General features: G+C 34.8%; 3 protein-coding genes and 1 pseudogene across 3 annotated transcripts; 3 read left to right on the top strand and 1 right to left on the bottom strand.

Annotated features, from left to right (window-relative positions):
* The first annotated feature begins 413 nt into the window (after positions 1–413).
* On the top strand, positions 414–1,367 carry LOC120127018 (cold shock domain-containing protein 3-like). Its single transcript, XM_039145029.1, has one exon. The coding sequence runs from the start codon at positions 478–480 to the stop codon at positions 1,207–1,209; it is 732 nt and encodes a 243-aa protein (XP_039000960.1). The 5' UTR covers positions 414–477; the 3' UTR covers positions 1,210–1,367.
* A 3,193-nt stretch (positions 1,368–4,560) lies between these two features.
* On the top strand, positions 4,561–5,929 carry LOC120126922 (annotated as a pseudogene).
* Positions 5,930–10,334: 4,405 nt separating this feature from the next.
* LOC120127183 (3-dehydroquinate synthase, chloroplastic-like) lies at positions 10,335–12,869 on the top strand. Its single transcript, XM_039145168.1, has 8 exons — positions 10,335–10,663; positions 10,747–10,897; positions 11,011–11,178; positions 11,267–11,493; positions 11,807–11,930; positions 12,331–12,393; positions 12,470–12,613; positions 12,700–12,869. The coding sequence occupies exons 1-8, from the start codon at positions 10,335–10,337 to the stop codon at positions 12,829–12,831; spliced, it is 1,338 nt and encodes a 445-aa protein (XP_039001099.1). The 3' UTR covers positions 12,832–12,869.
* A 2,270-nt stretch (positions 12,870–15,139) lies between these two features.
* Positions 15,140–16,940, bottom strand: LOC120126780 (NEP1-interacting protein 1-like). Its single transcript, XM_039144875.1, has 5 exons — positions 16,680–16,940; positions 16,120–16,298; positions 15,694–15,777; positions 15,450–15,617; positions 15,140–15,374 (listed from the first exon to the last, which is right to left on the bottom strand). The coding sequence occupies exons 1-5, from the start codon at positions 16,831–16,833 to the stop codon at positions 15,252–15,254; spliced, it is 708 nt and encodes a 235-aa protein (XP_039000806.1). The 5' UTR covers positions 16,834–16,940; the 3' UTR covers positions 15,140–15,251.
* Between the last annotated feature and the right edge of the window lie 1,044 nt (positions 16,941–17,984).

The raw sequence follows: 17,984 nt of genomic DNA, 5'->3' as shown, positions 1-17,984 counted from the left end.
GAAATTGTTTTAACAGGTTTCGAGTTCGAGTCCTTGTATATGCAGGAAATCTCTGTTGAGAGTTCACCCACCACAACCAGGTGTGTGATCCAAATCGATCTGGATTAGTCAATGCGAAGCCTTGAGAACCAAGAGGGCAACAAAAAAAACATACTTAAGAAATATCTCTTACCAAAAGGAATCTGTAAGGACTGATATGAGAATCGAGTATAGTTTAGAGGTCATTTTTCTAATAAAGCCAAAATAGAAATATTTATGCAAAAACAACATAGAATTCCTAACCTAACCAGTTGAGGAATAAAATGACGGTGCTGCCCCCAACAATTAGGGTAGCCTTTGGCCCTAACCTTCTTTTACTCGAATCCCATAATTTCCCCTTATAAATTCTCCTTTTGTTGGTTCACTATTTCAAAAACCCTAAAACAAACATATCAAAAGTCTTCCTTTTTATTATCCCAAATCTCTCGACCAGCGTCGATGGCTGAGCAACAGCAAGACCAACAGCAATCAAGATCCGCCGGCAAGGTTCTCTGGTTCGATGACCAGAAAGGCTTCGGCTTTATCCATCCTGACGATGGCGGCGAAGATCTCTTCGTCCATCAATCTTCCATCAAATCCGACGGATATCGTAGCCTCGCCGAGGGTGAATCTGTTGAGTTCACAGTTTCCCAAGGCAACGGTGGGAAAACTCAGGCTGTTGATGTCACCGCGGTCGGTGGTTCTCAATTCAGTAAGAAGGACCGTCGCGGCGGCGGTTGGAGGAACGATAGGAGGAACGGCAGCGGTGGGTGTTATAAATGTGGGGATACGAATCATCTCGCCAGGGATTGCAATAACAACGCAACCTCTTATGACAATAACGATAATTACGATAACGCTGGGTACGGCAGTGGCGACGGGGGCTCTTGTTATAATTGTGGTGAGGCGGGGCATTTTGCGAGAGATTGTAGGAGGAATGCTGGCGGATCTGCCGGTGGTGGGCCTAGAAAGTGCTACAACTGTGGGAAATTTGGGCACTTTGCCAGAGACTGCAATAGGAACAGCGGTGGCGGTGGCGGTGGCAGAGGCTGCTTTAACTGTGGAGGGTTTGGGCATATGGCTAGGGATTGCAACAATAACAACAACAATAACAAAGGAACAGAATGCTTTAAATGCGGAGAGACGGGGCATTTTGCAAGGGAGTGCCCAAACTTGAAGGCTTCAGCTTGAACTTTAATGTCCGGGAAGAAAGAGTAATAGTAAATATTTCTCTTTTTCTATGATTTGGGGGTTCTATGGTTCTTAGAGGTTATACATAAGGATGTTTTGAATTATCCATCTCTTTTGTTTTTTTACTTTTATTGGGGGGGATTTCCAATTTTGATACACATTTGGGATGGTTTGGATTAAAATTTAGAATTTGGTTGTTGTTCTGGTTATTTTGGAATATTATCAGTGACTTCGGGTTATTTCTCGATTCATTATTATCTATTTTCTAGTCTGAATTATAGTTTCTATTTTGTTATGGCCTTAATGGGTTTTTCTATCAAATATCTTCTTCTGCTGCATTGATCCTATACGTTTTGAAGGAAGTTATTGTCTAAATCTTATTGTATTCTATGATCCTCTTGATGAAATGGATTCTAGCTTCTTCTTTTTTGGTTCAGTCATGGTGTTTATGCCATGTCCCATGCTTTATAGATGCTTGTCTTGTTGTATAGCGTTCTAGTTATTAGATATCTGCTTCCAAATTGAAAGTGATATTGATTCTACTTTCTTAGCTAGGGTGTATGTGCAGAGTTGTTATATAGGTGTTCTTATGTCCAGCTGAAGCTTTGTTGTCTGGGTATTGATTGTCATTAGGCTTTTGATGTTCTGTGAGGGAGGAAAAAGTGATAAAGATGGTTGATCTTACCTGTGTTGAGTGAATGGTCATTGATATTACATATAGCACAAGGCAATTGGAGATTGTTCAAGTAGGAATATTGTTTTTGAAAATGACTTGGACAACTGTGATGTATTCTTTAATAAGTTTCCAAAGCCCATACCTATTAGCATCATATATCAGCTAGCTAGAGGTATAAGGGGGGACGTATTGGGGCAAGATTTGGGCTGATATAAGCGTCATCCACTTTCTAACTCGGATTTATATGATGAACTTAAAATCACAATAGTCAATGATTCTGAGATATTTTGTCAATCCAAATTTAAAATAATTTAGAAAATATCCAAACAAATTAATTGAAAAGAAAAGAGTGAAAGCATGAAAGAATTTGTTATTTAATCATTTGACATGTAGCGGAGAGTATCACGTCTTCCATGGGTAATATTGGAAGGACCAGTGGCGAACAGTGCGCATCGGCATCACCGATGATTCGTTTTCATGGGGCTGAGAAGTGGAATACATCACACAGCGCATCCTCATCGCCCTTTCTTTCTTACTTTCCGACCAATATAATCTAAACAAATCTGTCCAGCCTCAAAATGTGCTAACTTCACATCGGGCTTTCGGACAAAACCTAAACGACTCACAAGCGTGGACCGTCCATACAGTAGCTTAGTTGTCCTACAATTATTGTTATATAATTGTGATTCTTTCAATTATCGAAATCCATCTTAATGCTTTATAATCATAATGATAAACAAAAAAAAATCATTTTCAATCCGATGTTCGGCCCTGAATGCTCGGCCCGTCGCATTCTCAAGGTTGAATAGGGTGAGAGGAGAAAAGGGACTGAACATTGAAAGTCGAGCAACCTTGTATATTTGGTAACAATCTCATAAGTTTTTTTTCATCTTATATTAATTAATATGCAAGTATATATTATTATTATAATAAATAATAATTCAGTACAAGATACAATTGTTAGAATAGAATAGATATTATGTCTATTTCTCCATATGATTTATTACATTAGAAAACATAAGCAACTTAGCAAAAATGAATGATGAGATTAATAAGCTTAGATTAATTCCACTAAGATTAGGTGCTTAAATTTGATTGCTTGGTCGGTTAATTTTGTTAGTGAAAGACAATGATTATAGGAAAAAAACTAATGTCTTTCTCAAGTTTTTAACATCAAAAGTTTTGCCCTTAGTGGGCATACCACTTGGATACACTTTACAACAACATGAGTTGATAACAATTTGGAGGCTGTTAAATCACAATGTTTAAATTCTTCGAAATTATCAATAATATAAGCATGAACCAAGTGATTTTAGTGGTTAAGAGGTTTGTTGTCATTCTTTGATGACTAAGGTTTGAGCATCACATATGCCAATGAATTATTGTTATACCACGTTTTAGGATACAATAGAATTTTAGGTATTTGTGCTCTTTATTATTTATATGTTTGTAGGGAGTTATTGTTTCACTCATATGCGGAGATAGAAAAAATCGAATCATATTAAATCTTGTCTATGATATAATTTATTCGGTATTAATATCTCTATCCATTATTTTTTTTACTTATAAATTTTAAAACATATTTATCCTACAATTCAACAAGTTCATTTGCTCAAAGAATAACAACACTCGAACAAAACTACTCGATTGATCATGCATAGAACTTGAGCCCTTTGAGGCTGTTGTGCTCTTTTCTTCTTTTTCTTCTTCCTTTAGAATTGCAATCTTGCTTCTGTGTTGAGATAAAATACATAAACAACGAAAATAAAGAAAAGAAGGGCGAAAAGGGTGTTTCGAGACATCCACGATGCACCCACAATTCGAACAACTCTTTATGATAACGAGTTTGAATCTAAATGTTGTGAATAAAATAAATCGTATTAGTAGAGTTGTTCTCATAATAAATCCATGTAATAACAGGTTTTAATTAATTGACCAATAGATTGAATATCGATAATTTTTAAAAAAAAATCTTATATGAAAGGATGATTAGTCACTTGAAGAGATTAAAACAAAAGCTACCCCTCTGTAAAAGTTAGACATCGCTGTGTTAAAATGGAACGAGAAACGAACTTTGGATAGAAGTTGCTGCAACAAATCTAAAACATTCATGTGGTTAAAAGCCGACGAGCTAGCAAAAATCTTGGGACAGTTGCTGGTGGGTATTGCCGGTCAGAGATTTGTCCATGTCGAATTGTTGGACTCTGACAACGCAAAGTATTAACCAACTTTTCTTTTCTTAATGTCTCCGTTGCATGTATGACATTTGTGAGACGAGCACAATTCTTGGATTTGCACTGTAAAAATCTAATGAAGAAGAGAAATTCCTTTAGAAAACTGAATTTAATACTTTAGTTTCTAATTGAGCATCACATCTCCCTTCCAAAAATGGAAGTTTTAATTAACAAATCCATTGATCATTTTCTAAATATATTCCAAGAAGAATAGTAAGGTTTGCCTGCACAAAAGCAAAAGGTAGTATTTTGTTTTTCTAAAAATTTATTATTAACTTTATGAAAAACTTTTGTATTAACGACTGGAATTATGCTCTCATCAACATTTTTTTTTATTTTTAAAAGAAAAGCAAACGAATGACAATGAGGTGGTTATTTGGCAGTGTCTATTGGCTGTTCGGATTGTTTATGCAATGGTGCTTGACTATAAGTAGGATGAAGTGCAGATAATTAGATTCCCCCACCGCCACTCAACTCAGCCTTTGCATCGACTGTTTTGTTCCCATAAAGAGGAAAATGAGTGAAAGCTCAAGCATATAAACATGGAGCTCTATTGGTGGTAGTCTCAAGCATCTTAATTCTTCTTCTTCTTCAAATTGAAACAATCATTCAGCAATAAAAGCAGAGAATATATTACCCCATGGCTCTGTTCTCCGGTCATCTCCATTCTTTTATCAGCTTCTTAAGCTTCATTCTCGTTGTGTTTCTTCAAGGTAATGGGAATTATGCTTTTTTAAAAATGGGGCTGGTTCACATTTTTGTAATTTTCTTTTTTTGTAAGTAAACTAATATGATCCTCTGTTTTTCCCCCTGCAGGAGTTACAGCTGCAACCTTCACATTCATCAACAAATGCGATTACACAGTATGACCTGGAATTCTAGCTAATCCTGGAAGTTCAAAGCTTGAACGTACAGGTTTTGAACTCACAAAAGTCAGCTCTCGTTCTTTCCAGCCTCCTACTGGGTGGGCAGGTCGGTTCTGGGGTAGAACAGGCTGCAATTTCGATGACTCCGGCCGCGGTTCATACGCTACGGGTGACTGCGGCTCCGGTGAAACTGAATGAAACGGAGCTGGAGCCATCCCGCCGGCCACCTTAGCCGAGTTCACGCTCGGTTCGGGATCACAAGACTTCTACGACGTGAGTCTTGTTGATGGTTACAATTTACCTATGATTGTGGAAGGAAATGGAGAGTCGGGAGAGTGTGCCACCACCGGTTGCATGACGGATTTGAACAAAAAGTGCCCCTCCGAACTGCAAATCGAAGGCAGAGGCGCCTGTAAGAGCGCCTGAGATGCGTTGGGGAACCCGGAGTACTGTTGTAGCGGAGCCTACAATAGTCCGGCCGCATGTAAGCCGTCCATGTACTCCCAAGTGTTCAAGTCAGCTTGCCCCAAATCCTATAGCTATGCTTTTGATGATGCCACTAGCACTTTCAATAGCACCGGAGCTGATTATACCATCACTTTCTGCCCCAATGTTCCGAGGTAAATTTCCATAATTACTTCATTAAATTCACTGTGCGTATGAATTTGTTACTTGAATAACTGTCTGCATATTGAATATGTCATTAATCTTTTATGCAGTTTGAAATCTTCAGAGGATCCTGCTACTGCAAAGGCAACAGGGTCGGATCCGGTTCAGGCGACTCGAGCGGAGTCCGACCATTTTCGCTTATCCGAATTGGTTTCGCCGTCACTATTTTTCTTGTCCTCTAGTCTTTAATTTCCATATTGAAGTTCAACAACAGCAACAAAGGAAAAGTAGGACAAAATCCAGATTGTATCAGTTTAGTTAGGTCATGCATATCTTAATATTATAATACACATATTCATATGCAAATCATTTTATCTTGGAGACTTTAAACTTTCAATCTCAGATATTATGGTTCACAGCTCGTAAACCAAAGTGAAAGATTCCAAGAAACTTCAGAAGGAAATCTTAAACTTCCTTGCAGCTGGGCAGAATAATCAATTGTCCTGAGATTTTAGTAAAGGAAAAGAGAAAGAGGAGATATTTTGTATGGAATTAAAGATATTTGTTGGTGATATAAGATTCCACTTCTATTGAAATTCTTAATCAATCATAACGATGTTGAATGAATTCCCTCTGCTTTTGGCAAATTTCTATTCGTAGCATCTTCAAAGTCTAGAATTAAGCTTACTTCATTAGTTTTTTAATAAGAAAAAAAAATCCTCAAATAGTTTCAACCATGGTATTTTACAGGTATAATACCATTTTTAATTTTTTTATATAAATATTACTGAAAAAATTATTTAATAAAATAACACACTTTTAACAAAGACATTTCACGCAGTTTGCTTTTTTCAAAAGAAATATTTTGCAGGATACATCTTTATTAATGTGACATGACACATGTCAAAAATACATAATTAAAGCATGGTTTAAAATATAATAACGAGATACATGTATCACTTTTATTTTCAACCACTTCGTGGGTGTATGTTTAAAAAATATATTTAAATGTTTAAAAACCACATATCTAAATAATGTGAGATTTAAATATTTAAAGGCTAAAACTTGTTGATTTTGAGCTTTTAAATACATGTCTTAAACTCAAGCAGACTCGTATCCAATAAGACAATCAAATGCACTAATTGCCTTTTGAAATACTTGGGATCTCAATATCTAAAATCTTCTTTAAATGTGGTATTGATATAGGTTTAGATATGAGTTTGAATTACATGTCTTTGACCACTCGAAATCAACAAGTTTTGATAATGAGATTTTTAATCCACGTTATATAGACATGAGTTTTTTTAAGTATTAAAATATAAATTTTTAAATATATGTTCATTGAGTGATTGAAGATGAATCATATTAAATACACATCACTACTGTCGTTTGATCATCTTGTGCTTGTGTGTGTGTTTTACATGTTCCATATACATTTTAATTTGATCTTAAATATTGTCACGTCGATAAAGATATACCCTATAAAATACGGTTTTTTTAAGCACAAACTACATGAAACACATTAATCAAAAAAATATTATTCTTAAAACTTTTTTAATTACTACTTAAATATACGAAAAAGAAAATGATGTTTTCTAAAAAGAATTGCCTCCAACTATATATATCAAATCATCCGCATTCTAATATATTATAGCTTAATCAAAAAAATATTATATCTTATTTAAAATAATATTGTGCTTTTCGATAAATTTTAAATTTAAGAAAAAGAAGATGAATCCTTTTAGTATGTTTAGAACCTATGACCTAAAAAATATAAGAAAACAAAATGAACAACTTCGAAAATCAACCAAATATGTTTGCTAAAGAAACATTATAGTTTGTGATATAATATCGATTAAGATTTAATTTTAGTGTAAGCCTTTAATTTTGTACGGCAAACTAATTGACTGATTTAATTATATATTGAATTAATAATGACATATAGGAATATATTAATCATGTAATTAGAGTCAGAGTGAAACGATATTTAAAGAAACTTTATAATTAATGATATTAATAGTAACACGTAAGGTTTGAGGTTTAGGGTTGTAATTGGTGTACACATTTTTTTGTTCGTTAATGAAGATACTAATAGAATAATGAATCATTCAATTTTTAGCTATGAGATTTTTTTAAAAAATTTGTAGTGAATATAAGGTAATATGTATTTCAAAAAAAATTAATTATTTGATAATGAATATTCAATCACATCTTTAAATGTTGTGTTAAAATTTAAAACTTATGAGAATAACATTTATTACCATTAAAATCGTTTGGTTCGTTTTTTAGGGATGAGATTAACTCTTTGTTTTTTTCCCAATGAATATCTTCACATTTCCTATTGTTAATTTCAGCCTTTAATTTTCCCTCATCCAACGATCATAAAAAATGTGTAAAACTAAAAAAAAATTATACTATGTAATTGAGGGTAGTTCTGCCGTACAACATCCTTAATATACGATTAAAGAAATACCCTACTAAAAATGTTAATATTTTCTTAACATTTCTAGTAAAGCGCTACCAAAAATATTATTATTTTTTACTGAAATTGTTAATTTCGCTACTAATTTCTGGTAGAACTCAATATTAACATTTTCGGTAGAAAAAATAATGTTTTAAGTAGCGATTTATCGGAAATATTTTCAAATTTAAGGGTTTTAATTTGGAGATTTAGAGATTAAATGCATTATAATACAAGGAAAAAAACGGAGGGATAAATGGGTCACCGTGAGAGTTAAAACTAGAGTTTTATATTAGAAATAAGGATTATCATTTAAAACTTTTAATAATAACTTAGCATTATTTAATTCAAGTGGTAAATATTTTAACATTGTTTTAACATGTTTTGAATTTAAGGTTTTGTGTAGAGGTGTTCGCAGTCGGTTTGGATCAGTTTTTAGCTAAAATTCATCCGATCCGAAAATATAAATATTTGCGATTTGGATCGGTTTGGATGTTTCTAAAAAAACCGATCCGATCCAATTAAGTGTGGTTTGATTCGGTTTGGATTTGTGTGGTTTTTTTATTTTAATTTTTCAAAATAATTCACTGCCAACACACATTAGACAAGTTATGGAAGGGGAGAAAGGGAAATCAATGAAAGAAAATGCTCAGAAATAGAAGGAATTGGCGGTTGAAGCAGTGTCTGAAGGTGGAAGTTCAGACAAGAACAATGATGTATTTGTTTCTACAATACTGGCACAATGTAAATAGGGTTAGTACTCTTAAAATTGTAGATCCGGAACTTCATTCATTCGATATATGCAATCATAAAATGGTAATTCCAGAACTTTGTTCATTCGACTTATGCAATCATCGTTTCCGAGACTCGTAGTTTTTTGAACAGAGAAGAGGGCTGCCCTGTCTACAACAATAAAAATCATTAAGCCTTCGGTGTTCATTCTAAAATTGCATTTCCAACACAAATTTGCATATACCAAATGTTGCTATTCTTAAAGAGCTTAGCTTCAAAGCCTAATCACAGGCAGTTCAAACATTAGCTTGTCAACACAAATAATTTGAAGATGAAAGCTCTAATATCAGCATCGACGATTAACACCACTACACCATTGTCAGTTTCTCCAATACTTGGCCAAGCCTTAGCAAACAAATAACAAATTGCTCTGATGTGAGTTCCATGGTGGCTGGAGATTTGATAATGGAGCAGCAGAGTTCCTGGTAAATGAGTTCTTTCCCAATGGCTCAGTTTGCTTTCGACTAAACATACCCTTGTTAATTCTCATAGAGAGTTTGTACTATCAAGAAAGCAAAAGGAAAAAAAATTAAAAACTAGGGACCAACAGGATTCGAACAGGTGACCTCTTGAACTGCAATCAAATGCCTACCACAGAGCTATGGACTGGATTTGTTTCAAACTTTTAAATTTAATATTTTATTTCATACGTTCGGTTCGGTTTGGATCGATTTCAGATTTTCAAATCGAAACCGAACCGATTGATTTTTTTTAAAAAAAACAAAACAAACTAAATCGGTTTCGGTTTTTTGGATCGGTTTTCGATTATTTTTTTGGATCGGATTGGATTTAAACACCCCTAGTTTTGTGTATGTAAAAAATATATGTTAGAAAATTTATCAACCAAAATCAAGTGTGCGATGAGAATCTATCTAAATTAATTAGAGTAAAATTTTAAAATTGGGAGGACAAAAAAATAATATTTAAGTATTGTGTGATTAAATGATGTGACATTACTATTATATTATCTTAAGAAATAATTGTTAATAGCGATCGATTGATTTATTATAAATTATTAATAAATTCTTTTAACAATTTCTATTTATAAAATTGAAAGAAGAATTTATTATAAAATTTATTAATAATAGTTTTTAACAATTATTAATAGCGATGGATCAAGTTATTATAATTTTTTACTAATATTTTATTTTTAAAATACTAATAAAAAATTACTCAAATATCAATAATTATTTATATAACTGATTCTTCTTTTACTTTGTTAATCGTTAGTACTAATTTTTAGATATAAATGACTAACTATTTAAAAAAATTCCTATTCAACATAATTGCGGGTGCCACCGACCCTCAAAAAATAAAAAATCAGAAAGGGGACCCGTTCATTTAGACAATCGTGTCGTCGTCCACCAACAGCTTGGCGTCTCACCTACCCACTCCTCGTTTCTTCTTCAAACAAATGTTTTCTCTTCCTAATCCTTCCCCTACCAAACAACATTAAACCAAACCCCCTCCTTCCTCTCATCTCATCCATGGCCTGCACCACAAACGCCTTCTCTCTTTCTATCTCTTCCAACCCCAACACCAAATTGTCGTCTGACCTCAACCCCAAGTTTTATAAACCCGTCAACGTCGCCCTCCGTGGTTCCTGTACCGGTGATTTGAATCTGGGCCGACTTGCACTCTCCAGACCCAGTCAACTCGGTCGCAGGATTTGCGCCAATGCAACTCAGGTGATGGATCAGTTTGTTGGTGAAAGGAGCTCCGCAGCCCCCACAATTGTTGAGGTGGATTTGGGTGATCGTAGCTACCCGATCTACATCGGTTCCGGGTTGCTTGATCAGCACGAGCTCCTTCAAAAGTTGGTTAAATTCATTCGTTTTATTTAATAATTTGTAGCTAATTTTTTCTCGTATTTTGTGTAATGGGTTGTCGTTTTAATAGGCATGTTCATGGGAAGAAAGTTCTTGTGGTAACTAACACTACGATTGCTCCTTTGTATTTGGATAAAGTCGTTGATGCATTAACAAGGGGAAACCCGAATGTTTCTGTTGAAAATGTGATTTTACCTGATGGAGAGAAGCACAAAAACATGGTGAGTTTTCCACCTTTCCTTTTCTGTTTTTGTTCTATTTAATGAGCATTTTGATTTTGAGGCATTGTTTCTGTTAAAACTCGAGGAATTGACAGTAATGGTTATGCTTATAGGAGACTCTAATGAAAGTTTTCGACAAGGCCATCGAGTCCCGATTGGACAGGAGATGTACATTTGTTGCTCTCGGAGGCGGTGTGATTGGGGATATGTGTGGTTTTGCTGCTGCAGCTTTCCTTCGTGGCGTTAATTTTATCCAGATTCCTACTACTGTTATGGCACAGGTATTTGCATTCTCACGGTTCGTTTATGTATCGATCATCACATTGTGTGCTAACATTTCATGTTTTCAAATTTGTTAATGATATGCAGGTGGATTCTTCAGTTGGGGGTAAAACTGGCATAAACCATCCTCTTGGGAAGAACTTGATTGGTGCTTTCTACCAACCTCAATGTGTGCTCGTAGACACGGACACATTGGACACATTGCCAGACAGGGAACTGGCTTCGGGTCTGGCTGAGGTTATAAAATATGGACTCATCAGAGATGCTGATTTTTTTGAGTGGCAAGAAAAGAATATGGAAAAACTGATGGCGAGGTATGCAAAACTTATTGAGTGAACTGTAATTAAACATTTGAATGTGTGAAACCTCTTTTGAAATATGAAAATGAGAGAACTTATGGTAAGTGTTGAAATTCAAATTGGTGGTTGTTGATTTGTCATTGTTAGCTTTTGGGAATATACCTTGTATTTTACTTCGGAGTGATCAAAATTTCTTACTCGTGTGCTTTGTGATTGTGTGTACCTGCCCTTGCCTACTTCAGCCAATGCAATTGTACTCTGGTGCTTTTGTCATTATTGCAACCTATATTTATTCTAGCTGTATGTGATCCACTGTTGATCATTGCAGGGATCCTGATGCACTGGCTTATGCTATAAAACGGTCATGTGAAAACAAGGCTGAGGTTGTGTCATTAGATGAGAAAGAAAGTGGATTGAGGGCTACGCTGAACTTGGGACATACGTTTGGTCATGTAAGTTTTATAAGTGATCTACTGGTTATATTACATTTTGGCATGCAAAGGGAATTGATTATTTCATGCTTGGTGCATTTTTATGTTCCCTTTGTTTTTGGGTTCTTAGTTTAATAACTTGCTGAATTTATAATGCATCCTTGATCATATTTGGAGTTTTTGTTTCGTGACTGTGTTTTGAAATCCCATGAAGGGAGTTGTAAAATGGTTCTAAAATTGAATAAACTTCAAGTTACAACTTGAGATTTCGTTTTTTAGCACTGTCCGGTAATATTCTTTTTGGTTTTGCATGGCGCCGAAGTTATTTTGTGTTACCTTGTGTAAGAATTTGTACTTGATCTTAAAGGGTTCTGTTAGTCCAGATTGTCTTTTTTCACTTTGTATTCATGTGTCTTTACAGGCAATAGAAACTGGATTTGGTTATGGAGAGTGGCTTCATGGAGAAGCTGTTGCAGCTGGCACGGTATTGCGATAGTTGTTGCATTTCATTTTGATCTTCTTCGACATCTATACTAAACTCAAATCTCTGCTTAACTCAGGTTATGGCTGTTGACATGTCACATCGACTCGGTTGGATTGACAGTTCAATTGTCAAACGGGTTAATGACATTTTACTGCGGGCCAAGTTACCCACTGCTCCTCCCGATACCATGACTGTGGAAATGTTCAAGTCTGTCATGGCAGTAAGTGAACCAAGTTTTACTCGTTCCGTACATCTCAAATTGCTTTCTGTAGCTATTGACGGATACGTATCATTATGTTATGGTAGGTTGACAAGAAGGTGGCTGATGGGCTACTTAGACTTATCCTTCTGAAAGGTCCCCTCGGAAATTGCGTTTTCACTGGCGAGTATGATAGAAAGGCCCTCGACGATACACTCTCTGCATTTTGCAAGTCGTAGATCCAGGTTTTATAAGTTCTTTGTTTTTTAAAGGTTTGCTTACACAATTGTTCTTCCTGACCATTGGATCGTGTATCTTAGTGGTCATGCTTGCTAATACCTTTTGTTATACTGTCTCTAGGATTTTTATTTTCTTGAGCTCCATTATCGAAAGGGCTCGTACAAAGTTGTAATGCCAGTATTTATGGCAGTCAATAAAAAACTATATATATATATATATATATATATATATATATATATATATATATATTCTCTTTTTAGATCATCTCTAGGATGATCAGATTTTTGAAAATTTCAAGTTCTCAGTTCATACATCCAACATTAACTTCTGCGTCATGCCTGTTGGGTCATCCAACTTCCGAACTCGGTCAACCTCCGATAATCATACCAATCCACCACCGAGACATCAACCTATATAAATGACGATGATTGAACCGACGGCTGCAATCTCATTTCCCAAATTCCGAAATCTAAAGTATTATATTATCAAAGCGACCAGCATTTTCCAACGCTTTGTTATGAATCTGCGGCTGGAGATAATGCTGATTGTCGACGTACCTTGCACTTCAATGCTTCCTATATAGACATGCGGATGGTTCTTATATAAGGTGAGATGAAATTGTTTATAATAATGATACATGAGACGATAAAAAAAATATTCACTATAAATGAGTGTTCATGAAATAAAAAGAGATTCCAAAACTCAGGTATGATACACGATTAGTAACAAAATATTGTAGTTAGATTTCAAGTATATTTTCATATGAGTATAATGTTTTGTGATAGTTATAATGTCATATTTCCTAGTAAAGATTAAATGTTTTACAAAAAAATTAATATTAAATATTATTTTTATAGATGATATTATTGTTTGTTGTGATATTATTGTGAGTAAAATTAACAATCATAATATAATCTTCTTGATATAATGATTGTCACTTCATATAGTCAAGTTAGAACTAGAGATGGGCACACTTCATATAGTAAAGTTAAAACTAGAGATGTGCATGAGATCCGAATTCGACAAGTTTTGATATGATCTGATCTTTCTATGTCAATTTTTTTTTTATAAAAAAAATCAGGCTCGGGTTGGATCATGGTTTTTTTAGATGATATGTTTGGGTTGGGTTTAGGGTGAAAAGTATCCGATCCCACCTAAAAATAATACAGTTATATATTAGATATTTATGGATAATTGCAATAATACTCTTCTCTAAATTATTCTCTTCAATTAGATCCCTATTTTAGTGAATAAAAATAATATTTTTTTTATAAATATATTTGTTTTGGGTCGGATCAAATCAGGATTGAATTTTATCTCAAAAAGAGAGTCAGGTTTTAGGTTGGGTGAATTATCATAAACTAGGGTGGAATGTGTATATTTTTAGAAATTACTTCACCCTAAACTAGTGTCGGGTCAAATTTCAAGTGGAGGGTATATGTTTTTTAGATCATATCGGATTGACAAGAAACCCAACCCATGTCAATCTCTAGTTAGAACATTATATTAACTTAATTAGTGTTCATTTTTTATTTGTATCTTAAAAGTTTCTAGAAGATATGGAGTATATGTTTTTCGTTGAGATTAAAATTTATTTATTTTTTTGTTTTTCTCGATTACAAAAAATATGGTGCGAGTTATTTGTTGAATAAATATTTTAAGAAAAAATTAAGAATTTATAATGGAGGCAAAAAATTTCAAATTACATAATAATTTCATTGGAATAATACCGTTAATTAGAGATTATTTAAGCAGATTCAGACCTTTCATTTATACCGTAGACCCAGGTGTAGAGAGTGTTGTTTTTCTTTGATGACGATGTGGGACTGATGCATCCAAAGCTCAAAGTAAATGCATAATGCTGAAGTAGGTGAAAACATTTCCCTACATATCTCACTACTATGAATGTAACATTATCTGTGATTTAAATCTTTAAATTATTGAATTTTATCATCATCATATGAACCAATTGACTAAATTCCAATTTTATTGTTAACCAAGATTTTTTAATGTGGTTGCTGCCTGACTGTTGATTGAGTTTAATGCTTTTCTTTTGATCAATGGCCTTGCAACACCCTGCAATTTCATAAATGAGACCCAGAAATTAGCTCCCAAAGATATTTCCATACTTAATATCTCATCTAACCTTTGCATGATTGATATCCGAACAAAGTCGGATCCGGTAATAAGATCGATTCCCACACCAGCGGCAGCCAATTAACCAATAAAAGACAGTAAATGATTCTTGCAAAGACAGTGTAAATCTATTCATAACAAAATCTTTTATAACAAGAGTTGATATCAAGATAGGGTAATTCGGCTACTCGAATACACATGCACCGGTGAGTAACGACGGTATAAATAAACTATGAAGAACTATTCTAATTGTATAATTTACAGAGAAAAAAGAAACGAGAGATTACAGATCCCTTCTGCACAATGGACAAGAACCATGACTAATGAGCCACTTATCTATGCAAGGCAAGTGGAACATGTGATGACATCGCGGCAAACTCCTAACTGTTTCTCCGAGCTGAAAGTCCTGTAAAAAGATTCAATCCGGTAAGCTTCTTATGCAACTAGTTTTGCTTAAAAAAAAGATTCACTAGTGTTGTACCTGAAGGCAAACAGAACAGGAAACTTTGTCCCCGGAAGCATCGACATTGTTATTGTTTGTGATTTTGATCTTTGGGATTTTTTCGACCAAATCTCCGGCCAATCCTTTTGAACCACCAATGTCAAATATGTTCTGGACATCCTCAAAAGTTGTTTCAGCAGCTCCCATCTGGTAAGCCAAACTGAAAATCATTAGCAAATTGCTATTTGATGAAAGTAATATGGATTTGTGATGCAATTCTTACCTGACTTTGGACTGCACTCAGCATCGCGGGACCAATTCGTTCTCGAACAAGCCTCCCACTTAGAAGGCTTGCAATGACATCAATCTGAAAATTTGCAGTGAAACACAAATGATTTAAACTCTGCTTAGAAGAATTACTACGATCAAAGTGTCAAAAATTCATGCACGTGCTTCAGGAATTCATCGGTTTAGCCGAGGCTACCTGAGTCCAAGGTCCTGGCATGCCACAGGCATCAGAGAAAGCTAATAGTGGCTACTCAAACTAGGTTCAAGTATGCTACAGGCATCTAAGATGCTATCGAATCATGATACTTGCCGAGACGCCATCGAGAACTCAACGAGGCGAATCAATTTTCTTTTTCCACATCCCTTCTCAGAAAGTAGTAACTAAACATAGAAAACCAGGGCAATAAACAAAATTGCTCACCAAGTAAAGCAAACATCCGATCCTGGATTCATCAGATTGCCAAAGAACCAGGGAGGACTCGAAAACTTCGATCGAGAAAACCGCACCGGAGATGGCCCCAACGGCAGCGCCTCGAACGAACCCGCTCTCCGTTTCTTGTCCTATCAAAGCCCCCGTCATGGCCCCTAACAAGGTTCCCACTGCAGATGAATTTCATTAGCACAAATTTGAGTAGAAAAAGACTAAAGCTCAGCTCGTGAAATAAAACGTATTACATGTTAAAAAAATCAAAGAAACCAAACAAAAAAGTCATTAACTCAAGGGTCTATTTCGGACATATAATTGCAATCCAAAAAAAATGGAACAGAATCATAATTAGATTCATCTTTTGTACACATAATAACAATGGGGAAATGGTATTAATTAGTATAAAAGAAAAATAGTAATGGATAGATCAAGAATCAAATGGGATTCCAATGAAATAGTTCTAATTTCTAAATTAGATCACCAACAAAAAGCAAAAAAAAAAGCTTTTGAAGAAACAATGAAGCGTAGCAGAGGACAAAAGAGAATGAACCAACCTAATGCAAAGAAGAAGGTTAAGATCGCAGAGAAAATATTCCCAATGATGGCAGAAACAGCGAAATTGCAAGAAAATTTGATCTTTTCAATGAAATCTCCAAACACAGACAACGAAGACATGGGAAAACGAGATGGGTATGCGTAAAAGTTCATTCTTGTTTTTTCCTTTCTGTTGTTGGAATCCAATGAGAAATGAAATGATCAACTAATAACAGGGGATATGAGAAGCAGCTTATATATAATGAAAAAAATAATAAGAGGAATAAAATGAAGGGGGAAAAAGGAGAGGTAGGGTGGGTATGCTTAGTGCTTAAGAGAGTAGAATCAACCAACTGCATTTAAAGCTCAATGTTTTTCTGATGCAAACCCTGTTTTCTCTCTCTACCTGCTTTAGTTGAAACACGAAAATTTCTGTCTGCGTGGACGAAAGCTAATATCTTTTTCCATTATCTCTCTGGTTTAATTGGGGTAAATTATATTATTAGCCATTAACCTATCTGGTTGACAAATTCACCACTAATATTATGTTTCTATCTATTTTTATCGCCTGCTGTTAAAAAAAATAGGACTATGCAGGTATGATTTTTTTTTCATGCCATTCTATCTTTCCTCATGATTATCTCACGTTTCATTTTTTAATTATTTTATTTGAATCTAGAATTTGTATTAAACCGATAAAATATTTTTTTTTCATAAATCAAAATTTTATATCCAAAAGATCAGGAAACTGCTTCAAAAATACAGCATGTTCTTACAAGAATACCACTACTTACAAGCAAAGCAACAAAACAAAATATCAATAATCAATACCCCATTGCATACAACAGAGGCGGACCCAAGACAAAAATTTAGGGGTTGTAAGAGCCCCAGGGGTGGCATTTGTATTAGGGGTGGCACTTGTATTAATTTTGAGGGGTTTCTACACGGACTTGTTGTTGGAGAAGAATTTTGAGGGGTTGTCTGGGATACCCAGGGCACCACTCAGGTCCGCCCTGGCATACAAAGTGTGCTATTGACATAGTCTTTTCTATTCATTTCCCTACCCCTAAGTTGAATAGCAACAAAATCTTTAATAGCAAGGAGTAAGTCTGCAAAACTTTTTGAGCATCTGCAAAACTTTTTGAGCATCTTTGGTAAATTATTTTGTTCCTCTCCTCCCAAATAATGTATGTAAAACTGGTCCAAGCTAACTTTATAATAGTGGTTAGTAAAGATTTACCTTTCCAGGAAGCTGTAGCCCACGAAATGTGAGTACCCCATGAACAGTATCCTCTGCAAATGCCATTGAAATTCAAAACAGCGTT

This window comes from Hibiscus syriacus, unplaced genomic scaffold (genome assembly GCF_006381635.1).
Source record: "Hibiscus syriacus cultivar Baekdansim isolate YM2019G1 unplaced genomic scaffold, ASM638163v2 tig00110462_pilon, whole genome shotgun sequence".
Classification (NCBI taxonomy): Eukaryota; Viridiplantae; Streptophyta; class Magnoliopsida; order Malvales; family Malvaceae; genus Hibiscus; species Hibiscus syriacus.
Note: the sequence above shows the minus strand (reverse complement) of the source record. Positions and strands in the feature narration are given on the sequence as shown.